This window comes from Aphanomyces astaci (genome assembly GCF_000520075.1).
Source record: "Aphanomyces astaci strain APO3 unplaced genomic scaffold supercont1.24, whole genome shotgun sequence".
In the NCBI taxonomy this organism is placed as follows: Eukaryota; Oomycota; class Saprolegniomycetes; order Saprolegniales; family Verrucalvaceae; genus Aphanomyces; species Aphanomyces astaci.
The window spans coordinates 638824-656383 of NW_009798287.1; the positions used below are offsets into that span (position 1 = coordinate 638824).

General features: G+C 47.5%; 8 protein-coding genes and 1 non-coding gene across 9 annotated transcripts; 6 read left to right on the forward strand and 3 right to left on the reverse strand.

The window, feature by feature from the left end:
- Nucleotides 1–673: 673 nt before the first annotated feature.
- On the forward strand, nt 674–1165 carry H257_09778 (hypothetical protein; the record flags this gene model as incomplete). Its single annotated transcript, XM_009836136.1, has 1 exon — nt 674–1165. One exon carries the CDS (start codon nt 674–676, stop codon nt 1163–1165), a length of 492 nt encoding a protein of 163 aa, XP_009834438.1.
- A 557-nt stretch (nt 1166–1722) lies between these two features.
- H257_09779 (hypothetical protein) lies at nt 1723–2031 on the forward strand (the record flags this gene model as incomplete). Its single annotated transcript, XM_009836137.1, has 1 exon — nt 1723–2031. One exon carries the CDS (start codon nt 1723–1725, stop codon nt 2029–2031), a length of 309 nt encoding a protein of 102 aa, XP_009834439.1.
- A 1255-nt stretch (nt 2032–3286) lies between these two features.
- H257_09780 (hypothetical protein) lies at nt 3287–4036 on the forward strand (the record flags this gene model as incomplete). Its single annotated transcript, XM_009836138.1, has 2 exons — nt 3287–3562; nt 3748–4036. Exons 1-2 carry the CDS (start codon nt 3477–3479, stop codon nt 4034–4036), a joined length of 375 nt encoding a protein of 124 aa, XP_009834440.1. The 5' UTR covers nt 3287–3476.
- Nucleotides 4037–4910: 874 nt separating this feature from the next.
- On the reverse strand, nt 4911–6221 carry H257_09781 (hypothetical protein; the record flags this gene model as incomplete). The annotated part of the gene is made up of 3 exons (XM_009836139.1): nt 4911–4950; nt 5494–5595; nt 5647–6221. 3 exons carry the CDS (start codon nt 6219–6221, stop codon nt 4911–4913), a joined length of 717 nt encoding a protein of 238 aa, XP_009834441.1.
- A 1163-nt stretch (nt 6222–7384) lies between these two features.
- On the forward strand, nt 7385–7693 carry H257_09782 (hypothetical protein; the record flags this gene model as incomplete). Its single annotated transcript, XM_009836140.1, has 1 exon — nt 7385–7693. One exon carries the CDS (start codon nt 7385–7387, stop codon nt 7691–7693), a length of 309 nt encoding a protein of 102 aa, XP_009834442.1.
- A 1330-nt stretch (nt 7694–9023) lies between these two features.
- H257_09783 (hypothetical protein) lies at nt 9024–9377 on the reverse strand (the record flags this gene model as incomplete). Its single annotated transcript, XM_009836141.1, has 1 exon — nt 9024–9377. One exon carries the CDS (start codon nt 9375–9377, stop codon nt 9024–9026), a length of 354 nt encoding a protein of 117 aa, XP_009834443.1.
- Nucleotides 9378–10001: 624 nt separating this feature from the next.
- On the forward strand, nt 10002–10073 carry H257_09784. The gene has a single exon. It is a non-coding gene; the product is annotated as a tRNA-Val (tRNA).
- A 5475-nt stretch (nt 10074–15548) lies between these two features.
- On the forward strand, nt 15549–16207 carry H257_09785 (hypothetical protein; the record flags this gene model as incomplete). The annotated part of the gene is made up of 4 exons (XM_009836142.1): nt 15549–15571; nt 15645–15745; nt 15802–15907; nt 15958–16207. 4 exons carry the CDS (start codon nt 15549–15551, stop codon nt 16205–16207), a joined length of 480 nt encoding a protein of 159 aa, XP_009834444.1.
- A 502-nt stretch (nt 16208–16709) lies between these two features.
- Nucleotides 16710–17463, reverse strand: H257_09786 (hypothetical protein; the record flags this gene model as incomplete). Its single annotated transcript, XM_009836143.1, has 2 exons — nt 16710–17065; nt 17160–17463. 2 exons carry the CDS (start codon nt 17461–17463, stop codon nt 16710–16712), a joined length of 660 nt encoding a protein of 219 aa, XP_009834445.1.
- Between the last annotated feature and the right edge of the window lie 97 nt (nt 17464–17560).

The following is a 17560-nucleotide window of genomic DNA, read 5'->3' on the forward strand; positions in this document are numbered from 1 at the left end:
GCCATGTCGGCGTTCTTCCCCGTCGTTTGGATAACACGAAAGCCAAGTATGCGAACAAATTTGCAATTGTTGTAGAAGACTACAGAGTCGATAACAGTGCTTCGAAACGCAATCGATCGAATAGGTGCCTTGGACTTGTAAGAGCTGTACTGATGGACCACATTGAGGAGTACAATAGATCTTTGTTAATGCAAAATCAATCCATTCAATCAATGATGTACTTTGATGTTGAATGACATGTATTATTGCATATCACAAGCGCCGAAGGGTTCACAGTTGCCCGCGAGGCAATGAGGGTCTTGTCTTTGACCCAACGCGACACTTGGCCTGTCTGTACGCCGAAGGCCTTGCCTATTGCATAGAATGTCTTGGCAGGGCCAAGTGCAGCCTCATAAGCTTGAATGACTTTGATTTTGAAGCGTACGGATATGACCTTGTGCTTCCCTGTCTTGTAGCGGCTACGTGGTGGTTCTGCAGTCATTTGGCCTGTGACGTGTATGTCGTGCACTTTGAATAAATGTGAAACCGCGCGAAATATTTTGTCCAATCATAGTTATTCAAATGCGCGGAAACAATAGTGGTATATATTTCAGCTTTACCAATGAGTTGTAACTATTTCAGAAACATTTTGGGGGTTACAGATGTACGGTAAATACGGTAGTACGTATGGGGGATGTTGGACACACTGGCGATATCCCTGGCGGCACTTGTGGTGTTAGCTTTCTCGGTGCTCGTGGCGTCACTGGTACTTCTCCTGGTGCAACTGCTGATACTGGTGCTGGTGTTGGTGCTACGCCTGTTGGTGCTGCTGCGGCTATCGATGGCGCTGCTGCTTCTCATGGTGTTGCTGTCAGTAGCTCCGCTATTGATGGAGCTGGTCGCGATGGCGCCGCTTTGGGTGATTCTGCTGCTCGCGATGCCACTGTCGTTGGCGCTGCACTGGGTGCTGCTGCTGTACTTCGTTGTGATGCTTTGGGCGTTAATTCAGTTTGTGGAGCTGGTCGTGGTGGCGCCACAGTTTTCTGGTCGCGTCTCCTTGGTACCGGGCTTGTTGCTGCTGTTGATGGTGTGGCCGCTGGTAGTGCCGCTCTTGGTTCTGCTGCTCTTGGTACTGTGGCTATTAGTGGTGCCGTCGCCAGTCCTGAACGTGGTGTTGGTACTGTGAGTGGGGCTGTTGGTGGTGCTGCTTACGGTGGTGCTGTTGTGGATTTTGTTTCGTTTTGTGTGTCTGCCGGTGGTGCTATTGTCGGCGCTGTTGGTGGTGCTACTGCTTCTGTTGGTGGTGCTGCTGCTTCTGTTGGTGGACGACTTGTGCGTGATGCCATCTCAGCGGTGTATGGTGCCGCTGTTGCTGTGACGGGTGTGTGTGTTGCGCTAGCTTGTGATGTTGAAAGACAAAAATCAACCAAATTCAATATACTGACCATCAACGATATCGACTTCGATTCAATGCTTGGGGACAACCAATACGACCAATGGTTTCAAAACAACCTGCGTTGCAATCAAGAAACGTTCATCCGAATCTGTGCAACACTTCGTGTCCAAATGAACGCTTTCAACCTTGATCGCTTTGCAAAGTCGCACACCTTTGCAAAAAAGGTTGCTGTGTACCTGTACTTCATGGGATCAAGTGGTGGCTATCGAGAAGTTGGTGGTGTATTTGGAGTTTCGAAGTCGTGGTGTAAGGACATTGTTGAGTGTATGTCCGATGTGTTTAGCTCAATGGCATCGTCGTGGATTCACCTCCCTCGTTCACACATTGAGTGGCGTCAAGTGGAGCATGGCTTCAAGCTAAAGAATGGCATGGTTGGGGTCGTTGGTGCAATAGATGGGACCTTAATCGAAATCCTGCGTCCACGTCTACATGAAGGGTTCTACAATCGACACGGCGACACGTCGTTGAACATTCAAGCTGTTGTCGACAGCGCTGGGTCGTTCATGAGTGTGGACATGCGGGCGGGATCGTTTTCGGACAAAAAGATCTGGAAATTGTCGGAACTGGGCAATACTTTCCGCGCCAAAGCCCCCTAGGGGTGCTATATAATTGGCGACTCCGGTTACTCCTTGTTCCCTTGGCTCATGGTGCCATACCTTCAACATGAAGAAGGTTGGGGCCCATTGAACCCGCGACAAGCGCACTTCAATTACGCCTTGTCAAGTACCCGTATGGCCGTTGAGTGTGCGTTTGGTCGCCTCAAGGAGCGTTTCCGCGTGCTTAAGGGACCGATGACAGAGAAACGGTTGGAGACGACTGTGAAGCACGTAATATCATGCATGGTTTTGCACAACATGATGCAGCGTATGAATGACCCCCTCTTCGACGGGGAAGGCGATGACTCGACAAGAAACGATTACTGTCAACCGATCCCGACTTCCAAACGAAACACTCTTGAGACAGATGGAGCTTTACGCGGCGTAGCCAAGTATCGTAGAGACAAAATAGCTCAAGCATTGTTCAAACTCACTTGATTTTTATCCACGATTAATTAGAAATTCAAGGAGTCTTTCCAACTGTCCCGATTGTCTATTGATTGCAGCGGTCTGAACTTCCAACGAGGAAATATTCTTGTTGTTGATCGCATTGTCCGGCACTGAATGCGCCGCTGTAACTGCAGTCCCAAGTGACTGTAGACCCGAGCCAACAGACTCCAGCCCTTTTAACAAGGACTCCGCATGCGAAGGGCTCTTCTCTTTGCCACGCGCTGCCTTGTTGAGCTTCTTGCGCCCGGAGAAAAGCTTCCGTTCGACGGGTGCCGTTGGGGGTGCTACAGCGTCGTCGACTGGGTCTTCGCTGGTTTTCGGGTCCGTTTGGGAGGGCCCACATCGAAGCTCTCGACAAGTGCAGCTTCAGTTGCCGACCTCTTTGCCATGTCCTTGCAGGCTTGGTGTCAGTGAAACTTGATGAGTGGGTCATGATGGGTTCAGTGGTATTGGAGTTCAGGGTTGATGCTTGCAACACGGGACTCTGAGTCCCGTGTTGAAATCGCTGACACTGGACGTGTCTACCACTGAACCCATCCGGTTTACGGATAAATCAGCCAATCAAACGTAATTCGTTCAGTGTTGAATTGTTCAGTGTTGGTGTGTTTTTGTTCCCCGAACAGGGCCTAAGAGAATCCAATCGCAGAAATTCGCAAAATGGACAAAATATATGGAGGCTAAAGTTGGTCCTCGCACAATGGTTCTAAATTGACTGTCAACCAAATATGACCGGATAAGTGGTCTCATACCCGGATAAGCTATGCTGCGCCGGATAATGCCAACTGTATTTGGTAATAATAACTTAGGGGCACGCATTATATAGTGAATTTTCGCAAGTTATTTTCCAATACCACCGCCCCCAAAACGCAACCGACGCCAATCCAGCCGTGATCGCTGATGTACAAAACGTCCGCTGCCATGCTACAGCCATGATCCCAAAGTTTGGGAATCATTGAACAAGAAATCGCCGCTCCCGGCCGCTCCAACCGCCCAAAATGCCCCCCCCCGGCCCGAAAAGCATGAAAATCACGACCACCGCCCCGAAAACGCGACGGACGCCGATTCAGCCTTGGTCGCCGATGTACGAAACGGCCGTAGCCATGCCACGGCCATGATCGTTAAGCTTGGGGACCATCGGACAAGAAATGACGGTGCCCGGCCGCGCCGCCGGCCCAAAACGGCCCCAAGAGCCAAAACAGGTGAAATTGGTGACCGCTGCCCAACCAGCCTTGGCAACAAATGCAAGAAATGTTCGCGGTGTTTTAGACGGATCCGAGCAGAACTGGCGTCGCTAGTCTTTGCCGACCACCCAAAACGACCCAGGAGCCGCAAAAACACGATTGTTGAGAAGCGCTTCCACACACTCCGAATCTTTCACCGCCTCTACACCACTCAAGCGGCCTTGCTCATCCCCCTCCGCCGTATTTTTACACCCGCGTGGTTTCAGATTGGCGACGAAACCTTTTCGGACCATCTGATTGGCTCGGAAGTTTCGCCCAGCTACATCGTATCTGTGCCAGCGAACATTCCAGAACTTTCATCTCCCTCCCAGTAATTGCTAGTAGTATAGTTACTAGTAGTACTAGTAGTTACACTAGTATGTTGTTAGTCATTGGAAACTCAACCCCATTAAGTATAATGTGAATTTCTAACCCATAAAATTATGCCATACCATAACGACGGACTTCGATTTATTAATTATTTGTGATATTTGCTTCGAACACGCACTAACAGTAAACTGGATTTTCGCATTAAACACGAATCGTTGTCCTGCGGCGTTTAAACCGTTTTGGTAAGTCTACAAAAAAATGCCAAAGCGTCATATGTCATATCGCATGAACAAAAGGAGAAAAGAAGTATTTACAAAGTTGTCTGGATGTCAATTGAATTACTAGTATGGAAAAACTATTTGAATTCAGATTGACTGTGAAGTGCAAGACTTCAACGTGAACATGCCGGATTTGAGCGCTGTGATTGGATAGAGAGTCCGTTTGTATTGACCAATTGCGTTACACCTCACCCATCATCAGTTTATTTAAAGATGATAACATTGAATTACGCTATAGGTTTCTACAGGTTATCAATGTATATGGTTATGCTGAAGCAGAAAACGCTTACGAACAACTATTTCCACAGGATACTGAATGATACAGGAATACAATGATGCGCATTCATATTATCACGAGAACGTTACACACTTCGAGGTGCTGAAGGAACCCAATGACTAAAAACGTGACACGACCCATAAATTTATTATATTTCATAGTGAATTCAAGACAAAATAAAAATATACGGATTGGGTCAATGGTCTCAAGCCATAGAGTCTCTAATACCCCCCCCCTCGATTTCCCCCTTTAGAACAGACGGCAGACAGCCGCGCAATGCTCACTGCAAGATTCCGGTGTGTCCGTACAAGCATTATGAGCAAATTAAGGGTACCAGTCATTGCAATTCGTCCCGAGTTCGATCCTAGCCGAGGTTAAAAAATGTATACAAATTTCAAGTACAAAACAAAAAAATAAAAACAATCATTTGGAGTATTCAACATACATTCTAAAATCTACATCGACTTCGGCAAGGCCTTAACGAAGCTTGCTCGCACTTCGTCTTCAGAAATCATGTCCCACGCCTTAATTGCACGTTCACAATCTTGGCAATGCGCTTTTCTTGTGCAGTTATTGCAGTGTTCTGAGTGACAACCCACAAATCACGTAGATGCCGTTTGAACGGTCCCATAATAGAAATGTCCAACGGCTGACAATGAGAAGTGCTGTTTGGTGGAAGTGGACACAGTTCACTTCCAAGCTCGTCGCGGACAATACACTCGCTTTCTTCGCTGACATGGCTGTCGAAGTTATCCACCAGGAGAATTGATGGGTCCACAATGGAGCACCTCACGAAGATAGTATTTCCATACCATCCATTATAATTCATCCACGCCTTCTTTTGCATGGCGTAGAAGTGGTCCGGGGATTACTCGTCGAATTCGTTGGTCTCAATGCCGCCACCAACCTCGCGACGGATGACAAAAAGATCGGCAGCTTGGCACCATCTCCACGAATCGTGAGCAGCGCGGTCATACGGTAGGAGTGACTTTCGGAGTTGGCGACATAACTACCACCACCACGAACAGCCCAAATCGTACTTGGACACATGTCGTAGTACATTCCCGTTTCGTCAGCGTTGTAAAGAGTGTCCATTGCTACCCCATGATACTTGTCGTGGAAGTACCGTCCGAATTCGAGGCGTGTTGCTTCAAGGTCTTCCTGTGTCTTCTTCTGCCTGCAGATTCGCTGCTTGGAAAAGCCATGGCGGTCAGCGAAGTGCTTGAGTAGCCGTAGCAACGACTTGTACCCAGTCTTGCGTGTCGACTTGTAGTTCTCAATCCAGTCGGTATGGTCCGCGCGGAGGAACTGAAGCATGTGTGAAGAGGTCACAGCCAGATCTTGACGACGGAGATCTTTCATGTGGATAACGAGGTCGTGGCCATCTGGTATGATGGGCACTGCTTCACAGTTTCCTGTGTTTCGCTTGCGCGCTTTGGAGCCACTGAAGTTGCGTAGTTTATCCTGCTCCATGACCCAACGTCGCACGGTCCGCTCGCCGTATCCCAAGGACTGCGCGGCATGGTGTACACTTGACGCTGTGGCAATCTGTACAGCGTGCAGCTTCTGTGCGATTGACGGCCTCGTTCTGTGCGTGATGCCCTTCGGGTATGTAAGCACACCCTGGGTAGCCATTTGAGGAAGCTATCGACTTGTGGAGGTAGGTGGCTGTCAAATTTATTTGAAATTACTGCGAAATCATTTTATATAAATATGTTGCATAAAATTGAATATGAGAATGAGATTGGTTAATTATAGAATTATTTTCGCGCGGCCTTACTCAACGTCGTTCCTTGTATGCCATAAATCACCCGATGCTCAAGAAAACTGTGGCATAAAATTTTGAACTTTATAGTTAATGGCATCCAGACGCACAAAATCTCAATAAATGGAATATATTCTTGGAAAAACGGCCATTTTATGCCATTTTTCGTGCCATCCAAACCCGCCCTCAAGCATTATACTTTCATCAGTTAACCATTATGCAGAAATTACAGGCTTCAGATCGGGCGCACCGTATAAGGAAGGTTACTATTAACACTACACCTTCTTGTGGTTAATTTCGAAAAATATCAGGTATATTTCGCGGAATCCCATTTAATTTCGTGGAAATTCATTATATTTCTCGACCTCGGCATTTAGTTTCGTGGGAACATCGAATTCACTCATTATATTTCGCGGATTGTCAGTATATTTCGTGATTTGCTCAGTTTCACAAACATCATGACTTGCACAATGAATATTCCTTGTGAATATAATTATTCTGTATAAAATGATAGTTTTTTCCGTCGAAGCGCGTCCTAGGCAATAATTTAAGCAAGTATATTTTTTGGCAAATCACTCATTCACTTTTGAGCAACAAACTTTACAAGTTTTTGCTCCATGAATAGAAGAAATATGCCAGTCAGCCTATAAAAGTGATACACTCACCAGACTTGATTAATGTATGGTATCAGGTGGGTGACACCAGTCCAAACATCTATTGTGAGAGGTTTTCATACTTCCCACATGTAATTATTCAATATCGACATATTACCCATCGTAACACGGATGTCAAAAAACATTGGTACAGTTGCAATTTTGAGCGTAGACCGAGCAATTAAGGTCGTCAGGTACTTCAGAAACTCACAACATGCAACCCAAATGATATTTAAAGCATCCTGAACAAGCCAATACTCCTTGTAGATGGTACAAGTTGAACGTTTGACCTTGGACGAGTGTGGTTCAGTCCTTGCCTTTTACAAGGCAGGTTGGTCGATCCGACGAATCACCAAGGTGTTTCTGTCTAACGGCACCATATGGGCCTACCTGAAGGACCTGGAGGCCTATGGAACGAAAAAGAGCCCCGGCAGTCCGCCCAAAATGAACGCACGCGAAGTAAGGCGAATACCACGGGTTGCGTCAGAGGGAGATCGAGTTCTTCTCGAATCCAATTTGACCTGGACCTCGACGTGTCTCCACGCACGGTCCGGCGTTTGCTGAACAAGACAACCCACTTCCAGTACAAGAAGCGAAAGCCAACTCCACGTCTCACCAAAGCACACAAGCAAGCACGCGTGGAATGGGCCAAGGACCACGTTTACTTCGGCACCAAGTGGGCACCATGATCTTTTCGGACGAGAAAATGTTTAACCTCGACGGCCCGGATAGACTACAGTACTACTGGCACGACCTTCGCAAGGACGAACAAACGTTTTTGTGTCGTCAAAACGGTGGTGGCATCTAGGGCTGATGTCGATTGCCTTTCTTTGTGTCCAGCACTTTATGTACCGATACATTTTACATTCATTGAGACTACAAAAGGTTCACATACATATCGTAGTAGAATCCTTATATTTTGAATACCGGGAAGGAGATATTTTTTCTCGAACCCAAATGTCGATCAGTTGTGAAATGTCACCTACCTGTACAGTAATGTTCGTGTTGTCCAAAGTCCACGATCCAATGCTGGGCAAGAGTAGCAAACTTGCCAGGTGGGTATACGACGGAGGGGGGAGGTCAATATTTGCCGGTGTTTGGCGCACATTGCGTGAGGACGACCTTGAGTGCAAATTGCTTGTTCGAATCCACAACCACATGAAATGGTGGATGAGCCACAGTGGAATCCACACAACGTGGTGGCTAAGCAAATTCAATGCGCACAGGGGTAGCTGGTGGGGCGTCACTCAGCGAGGGAGGAATATCACGTGATACCATAGGCAACCTCCGTACATGTTCTTCAAGGACAAGTTGGCTTGGCAAATCCCAGTGGTTTTAGGGGGGAACAAGCGAGTAAGGATACCAGGAGTAATGTGGCATCTTTGACGGGGGCTATCAAAGCCATGGGTAGTCGACCATCCGGCCTAACGGTAGCACGTGCAGACGGATCATCATCACAGGGTGGAGAAGTGAGTGATGTAGAACGCCGAAGTCGCTTCGAGGGCTGATCATCGGCACTGAGGTCTCGTGAGCCACAGGAAAGGTCGGAAGGAGTGGGACACTTGGCTTTGACGTTCGGTGCGGCTAGTGCGAGCACGATCCGGAGATAGACTGCTACTTAAAGGGTTGGCACTACGACACCCGGATTGCGCTGAATTAGCAGCAATGATGCAACCACGTTTGTCGAGTGCCATGAGGTCACGATGACGGCTGCGACCACGGTTGTCGGACGCGGGGGTAATTACATCCTCATGGACTGTGCCACGGTCATCGAATGTGGACAAAGCGTGATGGGGTGGGCACCAGGATTGTCCTGCGGGATTGAAGTGATTTGTCGGCTGCGGCCGCCATATCCGCTGTCACGCCAATTACTAGTGCGATCTTCACCACATGAGCAGTATCGCCATAATAGACGCACGCAGGTCTAGGGTGATTGTGGCACTGTGGTGGGCATACGATGGTAACGAGCGTGACGTCACTAGCCCAACGGGACTAGAGGCAGCTTTGACGACAGTTGCGTTAATAAAATGCGAGCGAGTGTGCATCAGCAGTCCCATGTTCGCCTAGTGCAAGCAAACGAAGGTGTCGCGTCGCGAGTGCGTCCTTGATGTCCCTGTCGATGGATGCAACGGAGCATGGCTGACCCGAGGCCTTGGCGTTGCTCGATATAGCACGAATGATGCCCCAGATTTGCTTGTCGTCTAAAAATAATTCCGACAGTTTCACCATGTATTGGTTTGCATTTAGAAATGCATCGTAATTGGACGCTGCGATCTCCAGCAATGAAGGGATCTTGGCAGCACGATACTGACTCGCGATGGACTTGACGTCGGCCATGCGAGTGTCCAGGCAGTCACCATCGTGGCCCTTCATCTTCTGGGATTAAGCACCGCAGGGTCACTGATGAGTGGGTTATTCTCGAAACGAGACACAATTGACTCAAACAGACTAAAAGGGCAGGAAATGTTGGAGAACAGTTTCCGCAGGGAATCCTCCATCGATAACTTCAGCAACGTTAGCGCCAGAGCACGTTGACGAGACAGCGCCTTGGTAGTTTCGTTTTCAAAGTAACGTAAAAGTTCAATTTAAGAGATAGTGAACTGTAACAGGAATCATATCGCATTATAACTCCCGAATAGGCCTGGATTTTGGCTTCATATCAGATATTGTAGAATTATAATCTGATACCTACGAGTCGAGGTACTGGGAAAGACGGAACGTAAGGCCCACTATTGTCTTCGAGTTCATGTAGTAATGTGCCTTCCTATTGGCCAATGTACTTCGAAGTTCGAAAATAAATGTAGCCTATCACAGTGTACTACAATATTTTTATAATTACTTTTGCAGGTAATACAATTCCACGTCAGACTTCCAGAGCAATTGTAGGCCAAGTAATGAAACAAAACAATGAATTAAGGAGTACATCATTATTGAAAAGTGCAACAAATCGAAGAACAAATGGGTGATATAATGGGACAGGCATAAGCGTAAGCGTTTGACGCGCGGCGCAGTGGTAAGTGACACTGGTTGACAACGAGTTGGCCCGGGTTCAAATCCCGGGCAGCGTCAAACATTTTTATTGCAATATTGCAAACGTATTTTAATAAAAAAAAGTTTGAAATTTTCCGATAATAATTTCGAAGTATTCTTAAAGATGCAAATGACATTAAATGTAATTCTATCTACGCTGGCACTGACTCGGGCAATGCCTTCACAAAACTTTGACGGATGACGTCGCCAGATACCATGTCCCACGCGGAAATTGCTCGATTCACCATGGCCTTGCGCTTCTGACGTGCGGTAAGAGAGAACGGATCATCATCATTACCGAGGATTTGTTCCTAGGCGTTGGGGGGTAAGGCGCATAGGTGAGCACCTAGCTCCTCATACATTATCTTGTAGGACTCGTCGGACACGTGAGCCTCGAAGTTGTCCATCAGAACCACAGATGGTTCCTCCAAGTTGGTGCCCAACACGTCGCGAAGGTACTGAGCCCAAACCCGACGATCCATCCACGCGTTCTCCTGCATAGCATAATGGTGGTCTTCTGGGAATGTAGGGAACTCGCTTGATTCAATGTGTCTACCCGGCTGCCCCTTCATAATGAACAGTATGGGCAGTTTCAAACCGTCGGCACGCACTGTCAACACGGAGTTCATGAGCATGGAGTGTTTCTCGCCCACGGAGATCTGCCACCTTGAACGGCCCAGATGTAGCTTGGAGGCAAGTCGTACTTTTCGTCAACATTGTATACACAATCTTTACCATACGCCACATACTCCCGGTGAAACTCCTGGGTGAATTCATCGTGCACTTCAGACAGGACCGACTGTTTGAGCTTGTTCCTCGTTGGTCGCTGTATGAATTGGACCAGTCCTGGAGGATCTGGGAATGACTCCGAGCGCCCTCGAGGCTCTAACTTCGTGTTCTCTTGTTGCCGTCGTAGGATAGCAGTTCGAAGTGTTGGTCTGTCCAGTTGCGAAGTGTTCGTCGAGGGATCCCGAGAGCCTTGGATACAAGGCGGTCGCTCGCAGTCTCAAGTAGAACTAACGCTTCGAGCTTGGTTGAAATTGGATACGAATGGCGGCGCCATTCGTATTTGGATGTGTGTGTTGGAATTAAATTCAAGGAGGCGCGCGCGGGAAATATTTAAATTCCACCAATGAAACATAAGGATTTTGATATTCAAATTTGATTGGATAAAACTTTCTGATACTCACAAAAAACTTCGATGGGCCTTACGTTCCGTCTTTCCCAGTACATGCCGTCCACTACAGCGTCTCGGAAAAAGTGTTCTTAAAATGGACTTTTACGTTAGCACTCTTCACCGATTGGATGTGAGTAGCGATCGCCTTGTATCGTGCGGTTAGGTCATCACCACTAAAGTCCGCGTCAACTGAGTAGAGTTCGGGGTGCTTAAGCTTGTCGACTTGGACATCGTCATCCAGGATACACTAGATAGACCGCTCAAGGTCTGAATACACATAAGCCTTGTTGAGGAAGAATTGAGTAAACTCATGGCCATCGGCTTGGCTAATGAACAGCGGTTTCCATTCAAGAAACGTTCTGTTCTGTAGAGCGGCGCCGAGGTTGCGTGAGGGCACATAACTTGTCAAGAAGGCAAAGTAGGCCCAAGCACTTAGAAGGCAAAGAGGAGGTCAGCGACCGAGTACAGCGGATGTCCAGGAGGACAAGAGTGCAGAACAGGGGAAAACGAAGAGTGAATTAGGATGAGTGATGTGGAGTATTTCCCCTACCCTACTGGCTAGCTACGAGTAGAAGGCCGCTCCTTGGTCAGACACCGAAGCGCACATATGAGGACATATATCTTAAGTGCGGGTGACAACATCCTGCAAAGTGCGCTCACTTCACAGTGTGCGTACACATTCCTACAAAAACTAGCAACTCCTAGGCCATGTGCAACAACCCACCCTTGTCCATATCATTGTGTAATTCGGGTGGTGGGAAAGAATATATGCCTGCGTCCATATCAATCGGGACCTTGATGCAAGCTGAAAGAATGTGTATTGCAAGGAGCCTGTAGTGAAAGTGTTCTGGACAACAGCACATCCACTTCCGGAGAGTTTAAGGCACTAAACTTTTCTCAATGGAAGTGGCCGTACAAGGCTGAATGTTTATATCGATGGATTGCGCTCACATCTACAAATACTTTATCCGGATGAATTTATATCTTCCTACGATTTTGGCCTAGTCATTTCAAAATCGGAGGAAGATGCGGGAACTGGCGAAAGCTCATCATAACATGAAGTTATGGAAGGCCAAAATCGAGGCATTCATGGTTGGCGAAAGCAATATCTGGAGTTTCTTTGCAATCATCCAACTTGTTGGAGAGGGACTTTGGCTGCTGTACTGACACGATTTCTACAGCTCACTGCAATTGCGATGCCTTGCAGTCGAAATGCGCGCCGTTTCACTTTGAAAACTGAGCAGTTCCGGATATTTCATTATTTTTGCGGATGCATTATTTTATTGCACATGTGCATTTGTTTTTGTACTCGAACGACATGTCGACATGCGCATACATCGACAATGGACGAACTTTGATGACGCTTTTCTCGAGCCTTGTAATACATTCAACAATACTACTCGTACTACAAGATAGTCTGTGACTAGCTCAGCCTATGCAGCATGGTCTGTGCATACACGGCTCTCTCTGACATGAGGCATCTTATACGAATGTACACGCTTGTTCTTGAAATACGACGAATTTGACAAGTTTGAAGTTGTCTTTCTCTACAGCTGTTGATTCAGGTGACATACAACATACAGTAGTGATCTTCATAGTATTGGTTGTTGTTATGAGGAATAGAGAGTTTCGTGACCCGTTGTGCATTATGCATTGAGAAATCGCTGACCTGCATCGCGCCTTTCCCGCATGTATGCATGCACAATCTGCAGGATATATTGTTTTGCAAAACGTACTACCGAATAGCGTAATTTGGATGGGACAGACATGTGTCGTATCCGAAACCGGAAATACAGCGCGATGCCACAAATTTTCCCTTTTCGCATCAGACATACAATTTCCAGAATCATGCTCTGACTTAGAATTGACTTCAACACGATCGATTGTGCACAGTAATAAAATTACACAGGTTAGCAGAAAATAGAGAGTAAACAACTAAAACAAATCATACAAAAATTAGAATGATTTAAAAGAGTTGTTGAAGAATGTCCACCGAATCTGTTGCGCCATCGTCCTCATCAATGACCCTAAAGTCCATCCTCTGATCAATGGTTTCTTCGATAGATTAAGTCGTCATCAAAGCCGCCAAGACATCGTCCTCAAGGACCCCCTCGTCCACATCGTCAATGGCAGGTAACCCATCAACAAGTTGACACTTCGTGAACCCGTTGAGAATGGTAGACGTGCTAATGTCATTCCACGCGTCAGCTACCCACGACACGATGTCTCCCCGTGTCGTCTGCACAAGTTTAAAGGTCTCGCCACGTTGCTTGGCACGCAGCAACTGGCGGCGAATCATATCAAGCCAGTTTTATCGAAGTCGAGCCTTCAGTGGCCTGTTCCAGGCGACGTCCGCAGGCTGGCTAATCCAGGTGTAGTTGGGAGGGACACGCTCCAGCACGACATTGATTGTATTTGCGTAGGCCACGGCTTCGTCTGTGAAATGGGCGAGTAGTCGTCCCAGATGAGCAACACTTTCTTTGTGTGGCGGTCAGGCCGCTGGCAGAAATGGAACTCTAGGAATTTGAGCGATATTTGCGAGTTCCACCACGCCGTTGGGTTGCCAAAGATACGGCTATCATTCTTAACTTGCAATGGATCAACACTCCCCCATAGGCGCTTGCCGAAGCCTTGACGTTGCGTCAAGTTCTCTTGCACCACTACCTTTACGGTGGACTTCGTCGTTCGAAGAAACAAGAACAATGGATGCTTAGCGCCGGTTGTGTCGGCAAGGAACATTGCCGTCATTCGATCTTTAGTCTTCCCACCGCACACACACCGTGGACGAGTTTTGTTCAACGTCTTGGTAGGCAAGTACTCGTAGTTTACAGCAGTTTGATCGACATTGTAAACCACGTCGATGTTCTCGTCTTCGACGATCTTGCGGACAGGTGCGCTGAACATCCCCAAGACTGCAAGACCGTCCTCGGGTGTCTGCTGGCGAATGCGGGTACATGTACGAAGGGACAGCCCATGGCTCCGCTTAAAACCATCCATCCAATGCCAACCAGCTCGGAATTCGACGTCGTTGAATACAAGATCGATCGCTGCTTCAAGTGCCATCACACACAACATGTGGGTGGTAACCGGAACGCCGTCGTTGCGCATAGCTTGCACCCACTGGACAAGTTGCTCCTCGGCTTCCTTGGTGAGAGTCGTGCCGGTCCCAGCAGCTCGGCGGCACTTCATCTTGGCCGTGGTCGGGCTCGAAGCTATCTTCTCGATGTGGGAGGGGTTGGACAGCCATGAATATATTTGTTTTCGTTTAGTCTCACGAGCCGTAGATGTGAGTCGGCCATACATGGCGACCAGAGTGGACTGCATTCCATGGAGGTCGTAGTGGTCAATTGCAGTCTTGCGCTCACGTAGTCTCCCATAACGTTCTTGTACTTCTTCGGCAACTTCTTTGCACAATACTTCGACACTGGGCGGCCCGTGGATGGTCTCCGTTGGGCAGAAAGGGCGTTTAGGTTGTTCATGCGTCGGGTCGGTCGTGCAAAGGGCCCTGTGCAAGCTTGACAAGGGCTTGTTGCTTCCCGCGCGCAAAAACCTCCAAAAATTTCCCTCTATAAATTGATATATTATGTGCTGTTGGAGTTTATATTAGTGATAAGGGATATAGTTGCGCCGAGTGGGAACTTTGAAAACTATTCCTGGCATTGCCGCATAAAAATATTATAGTACAGAGTACAGTATTGATACTTTAGATGATTTGTCAATTGGGAAAAGATGTGACGAGGTTGTTGATGGAATGTGCCAGTTACCTTATTTTGTGGATTCAGACTCCAGTGTCCGATTTTTCGTGTTCGATTGACCAAAATAAACTGATTCTTGTCCAAGAATCCGGATTCTGGAAACCATCAATTTCGTTGATTTCCAGTGAGGATTCTCTGGAATTCATATATTACTCATATTCCTGTTTTACTGAAAGCAGCCAGCCAGTATGGATGAAGCAAAAAGGTTGCTCCTCGTGGCAGTCGGTATGACCATTGCTGCGATCACTAGCTACACAGAGCAGTTTGTATTTGATGATACGAGCGTCCCATTGACTCCTGCATTACGTTTTATTCGTCCAAGTTCGAGCTACATGGCGCTTCTGCACGCGCCCAAGAACAATTTTTCTTGATAAAGCTTATTCTACAATTCACAGCCTACGTTGTCTTGGCATCAAAGCCATACTTCGTGGTCTAGTAGAGGATGGTTTTTACGGGAATGACATCAATGACCCCCTTCGACTCGCGTCTTCCAAGACATCCTTTAGTGCAAAAGAGCCGACGTTTGCTGGATGTATCGGTGCTATCGATGGTACCCACACTGCCCTTGTCGTACCACAGACCATGACCGATCGATATCGCAACCGGTACGTCAGATTATATCGCAACCGGTACGTCAGATTATGCCTATGTACCTGAATCACTTACGCATTTCAATAGAAAAGGATACACAAGCACGAACGTCCTTGGCGTAGTTGACGCTGATGGACGCTTTCTTGCCGTGTTGAAGGGGGTGCCAGCGAGAGCTTTGTTTACCGTGCGTGCACAAGCTTTTGAAGCAAGATCCCAGAGAATTGCTACTACCTCGGCGACGCAGGCTACGGACTCTCAGGCTCAATCCTCACACCGTACCGCTCCACCCGCTACCACTTGCGTGAGTGGGCTGAAGACGAAGATGGCCGCCAACGCAATAACAAGGAAGTGTTCAACTACCGGCACTCGAAGACGCGCATCATCGTCGAGCCTTTGGCAGGCGGAAGCGAAAGTGGGACATTCTCGCCAAGCCGATGGAACTCGAGATTCCTCTGGTCAACATCGTCATCCACACGTGTTGCGCCCTGCACAACTTTGTACTGGCATGCGGCGCCGACCTTGGTGCCGATGATTCGGATGATGACACAGCAGGCGCAGCGGACATCGCGCATGAGCTCGAAAAACTCACAGAACGGTTCGAAAGTCATGACAGTGGTGAATGGCGCGATGTGCTTGCCAACGATATGTGAAACAGTTACATGATATTCCGCAACGAAGAAATCAATTAATAAACATCTCTTTTCAATATTTTTGCATCTTCGCATCGGCATATCTTCGCATCTTCCACAACGAAGAAAACAATCCTTGTAAATTAATAAATATCTCTTTTCAATATTTTTGCATCTTCGCATCGGCATATCTTCGCATCTTCCACAACGAAGAAAACAATCCTTGTAAATTAATAAATATCTCTTTTCAATATTTTTGCATCTTCGCATCGGCATATCTTCGCATCTTCCACAACGAAGAAAACAATCCTTGTAAATTAATAAATATCTCTTTTCAATATTTTTGCATCTTCGTATCGGCATATCTTCGCATCTTCCACAACGAAGAAAACATTCCTTGTAAATGTAACGTTGCATTATCCAAAGTATCACGTTTCCGACTATATTAAAGCAAAGCAAATTTCAATGATATCACTGTTATGTTCATGAAAACTTGATTACTCCTCTATTCAAGCTAGTTGTTCTACTGCGAATGGCGTGCTGCAAACACTTGCACCAGATCACCCAAGGAGTTGCTAATTTTCGTCATTGCAGTCGTTGCCTCCACACGTAGCAGGTGGGTGGGGTCATCTTGGTCGATGGACTTCTGCTTCCTGTTTTGCTTGAGCTTGTTGAGGATAGCTGCACGACGCTTTGCCGACGCCATGTCACCCGGCCGAGCTAAGTCTTGATCAACATTAGCCGCGTCGACATCACGTTCGTTGGTTTCATCGATATTAGCAAATGGCGGTTCAGCATCATCGCCGTCGTTCCCGTCCCCAGCACGTTCGCCAAGAACGCCGCCGTCGCCGCCGAAAACATCGTCAATGCCAGTCAATGCTCAAATGGCTCATCGCGAAACCGTGCCAGCTTTGATTTCCCTAGACATGTTGATTAGGACAACTTCTCATGATAGTATAAGCATCACCGCTACGAGCCGTGTCGAGGGACCAATGTACGTCCAAAAAGCCACCCCCGTATCCCGAGCACGTGACCAGGAAGTGGTAATCAGTGTAGTCGGTCTTGAGTCGCTTCCACTTGTTGCTGAGCTGGTCCTTGGACTTGATTGATGGCTCCCATGCATGCATGCCCTTGAGGACATCTCTCCAGCCCTCGGCACGGAGGCTCTTACCACCAGCTGCTCTGAACCTTGGTACACGTGCAACTGTGCGGACAAGGGCGATGAACTCTATTTCTAGCTCCAGGTTCCACTTGGCTGGCTTAGTAGGTGTCGTCATGGTAGTCCAGGACTTTGACACTGTGAAACCAAATGTGTTGACATGTGTGCATTCGACTCAAATCATGTTCGATCCAGTTATTCATAGCCATTCGATG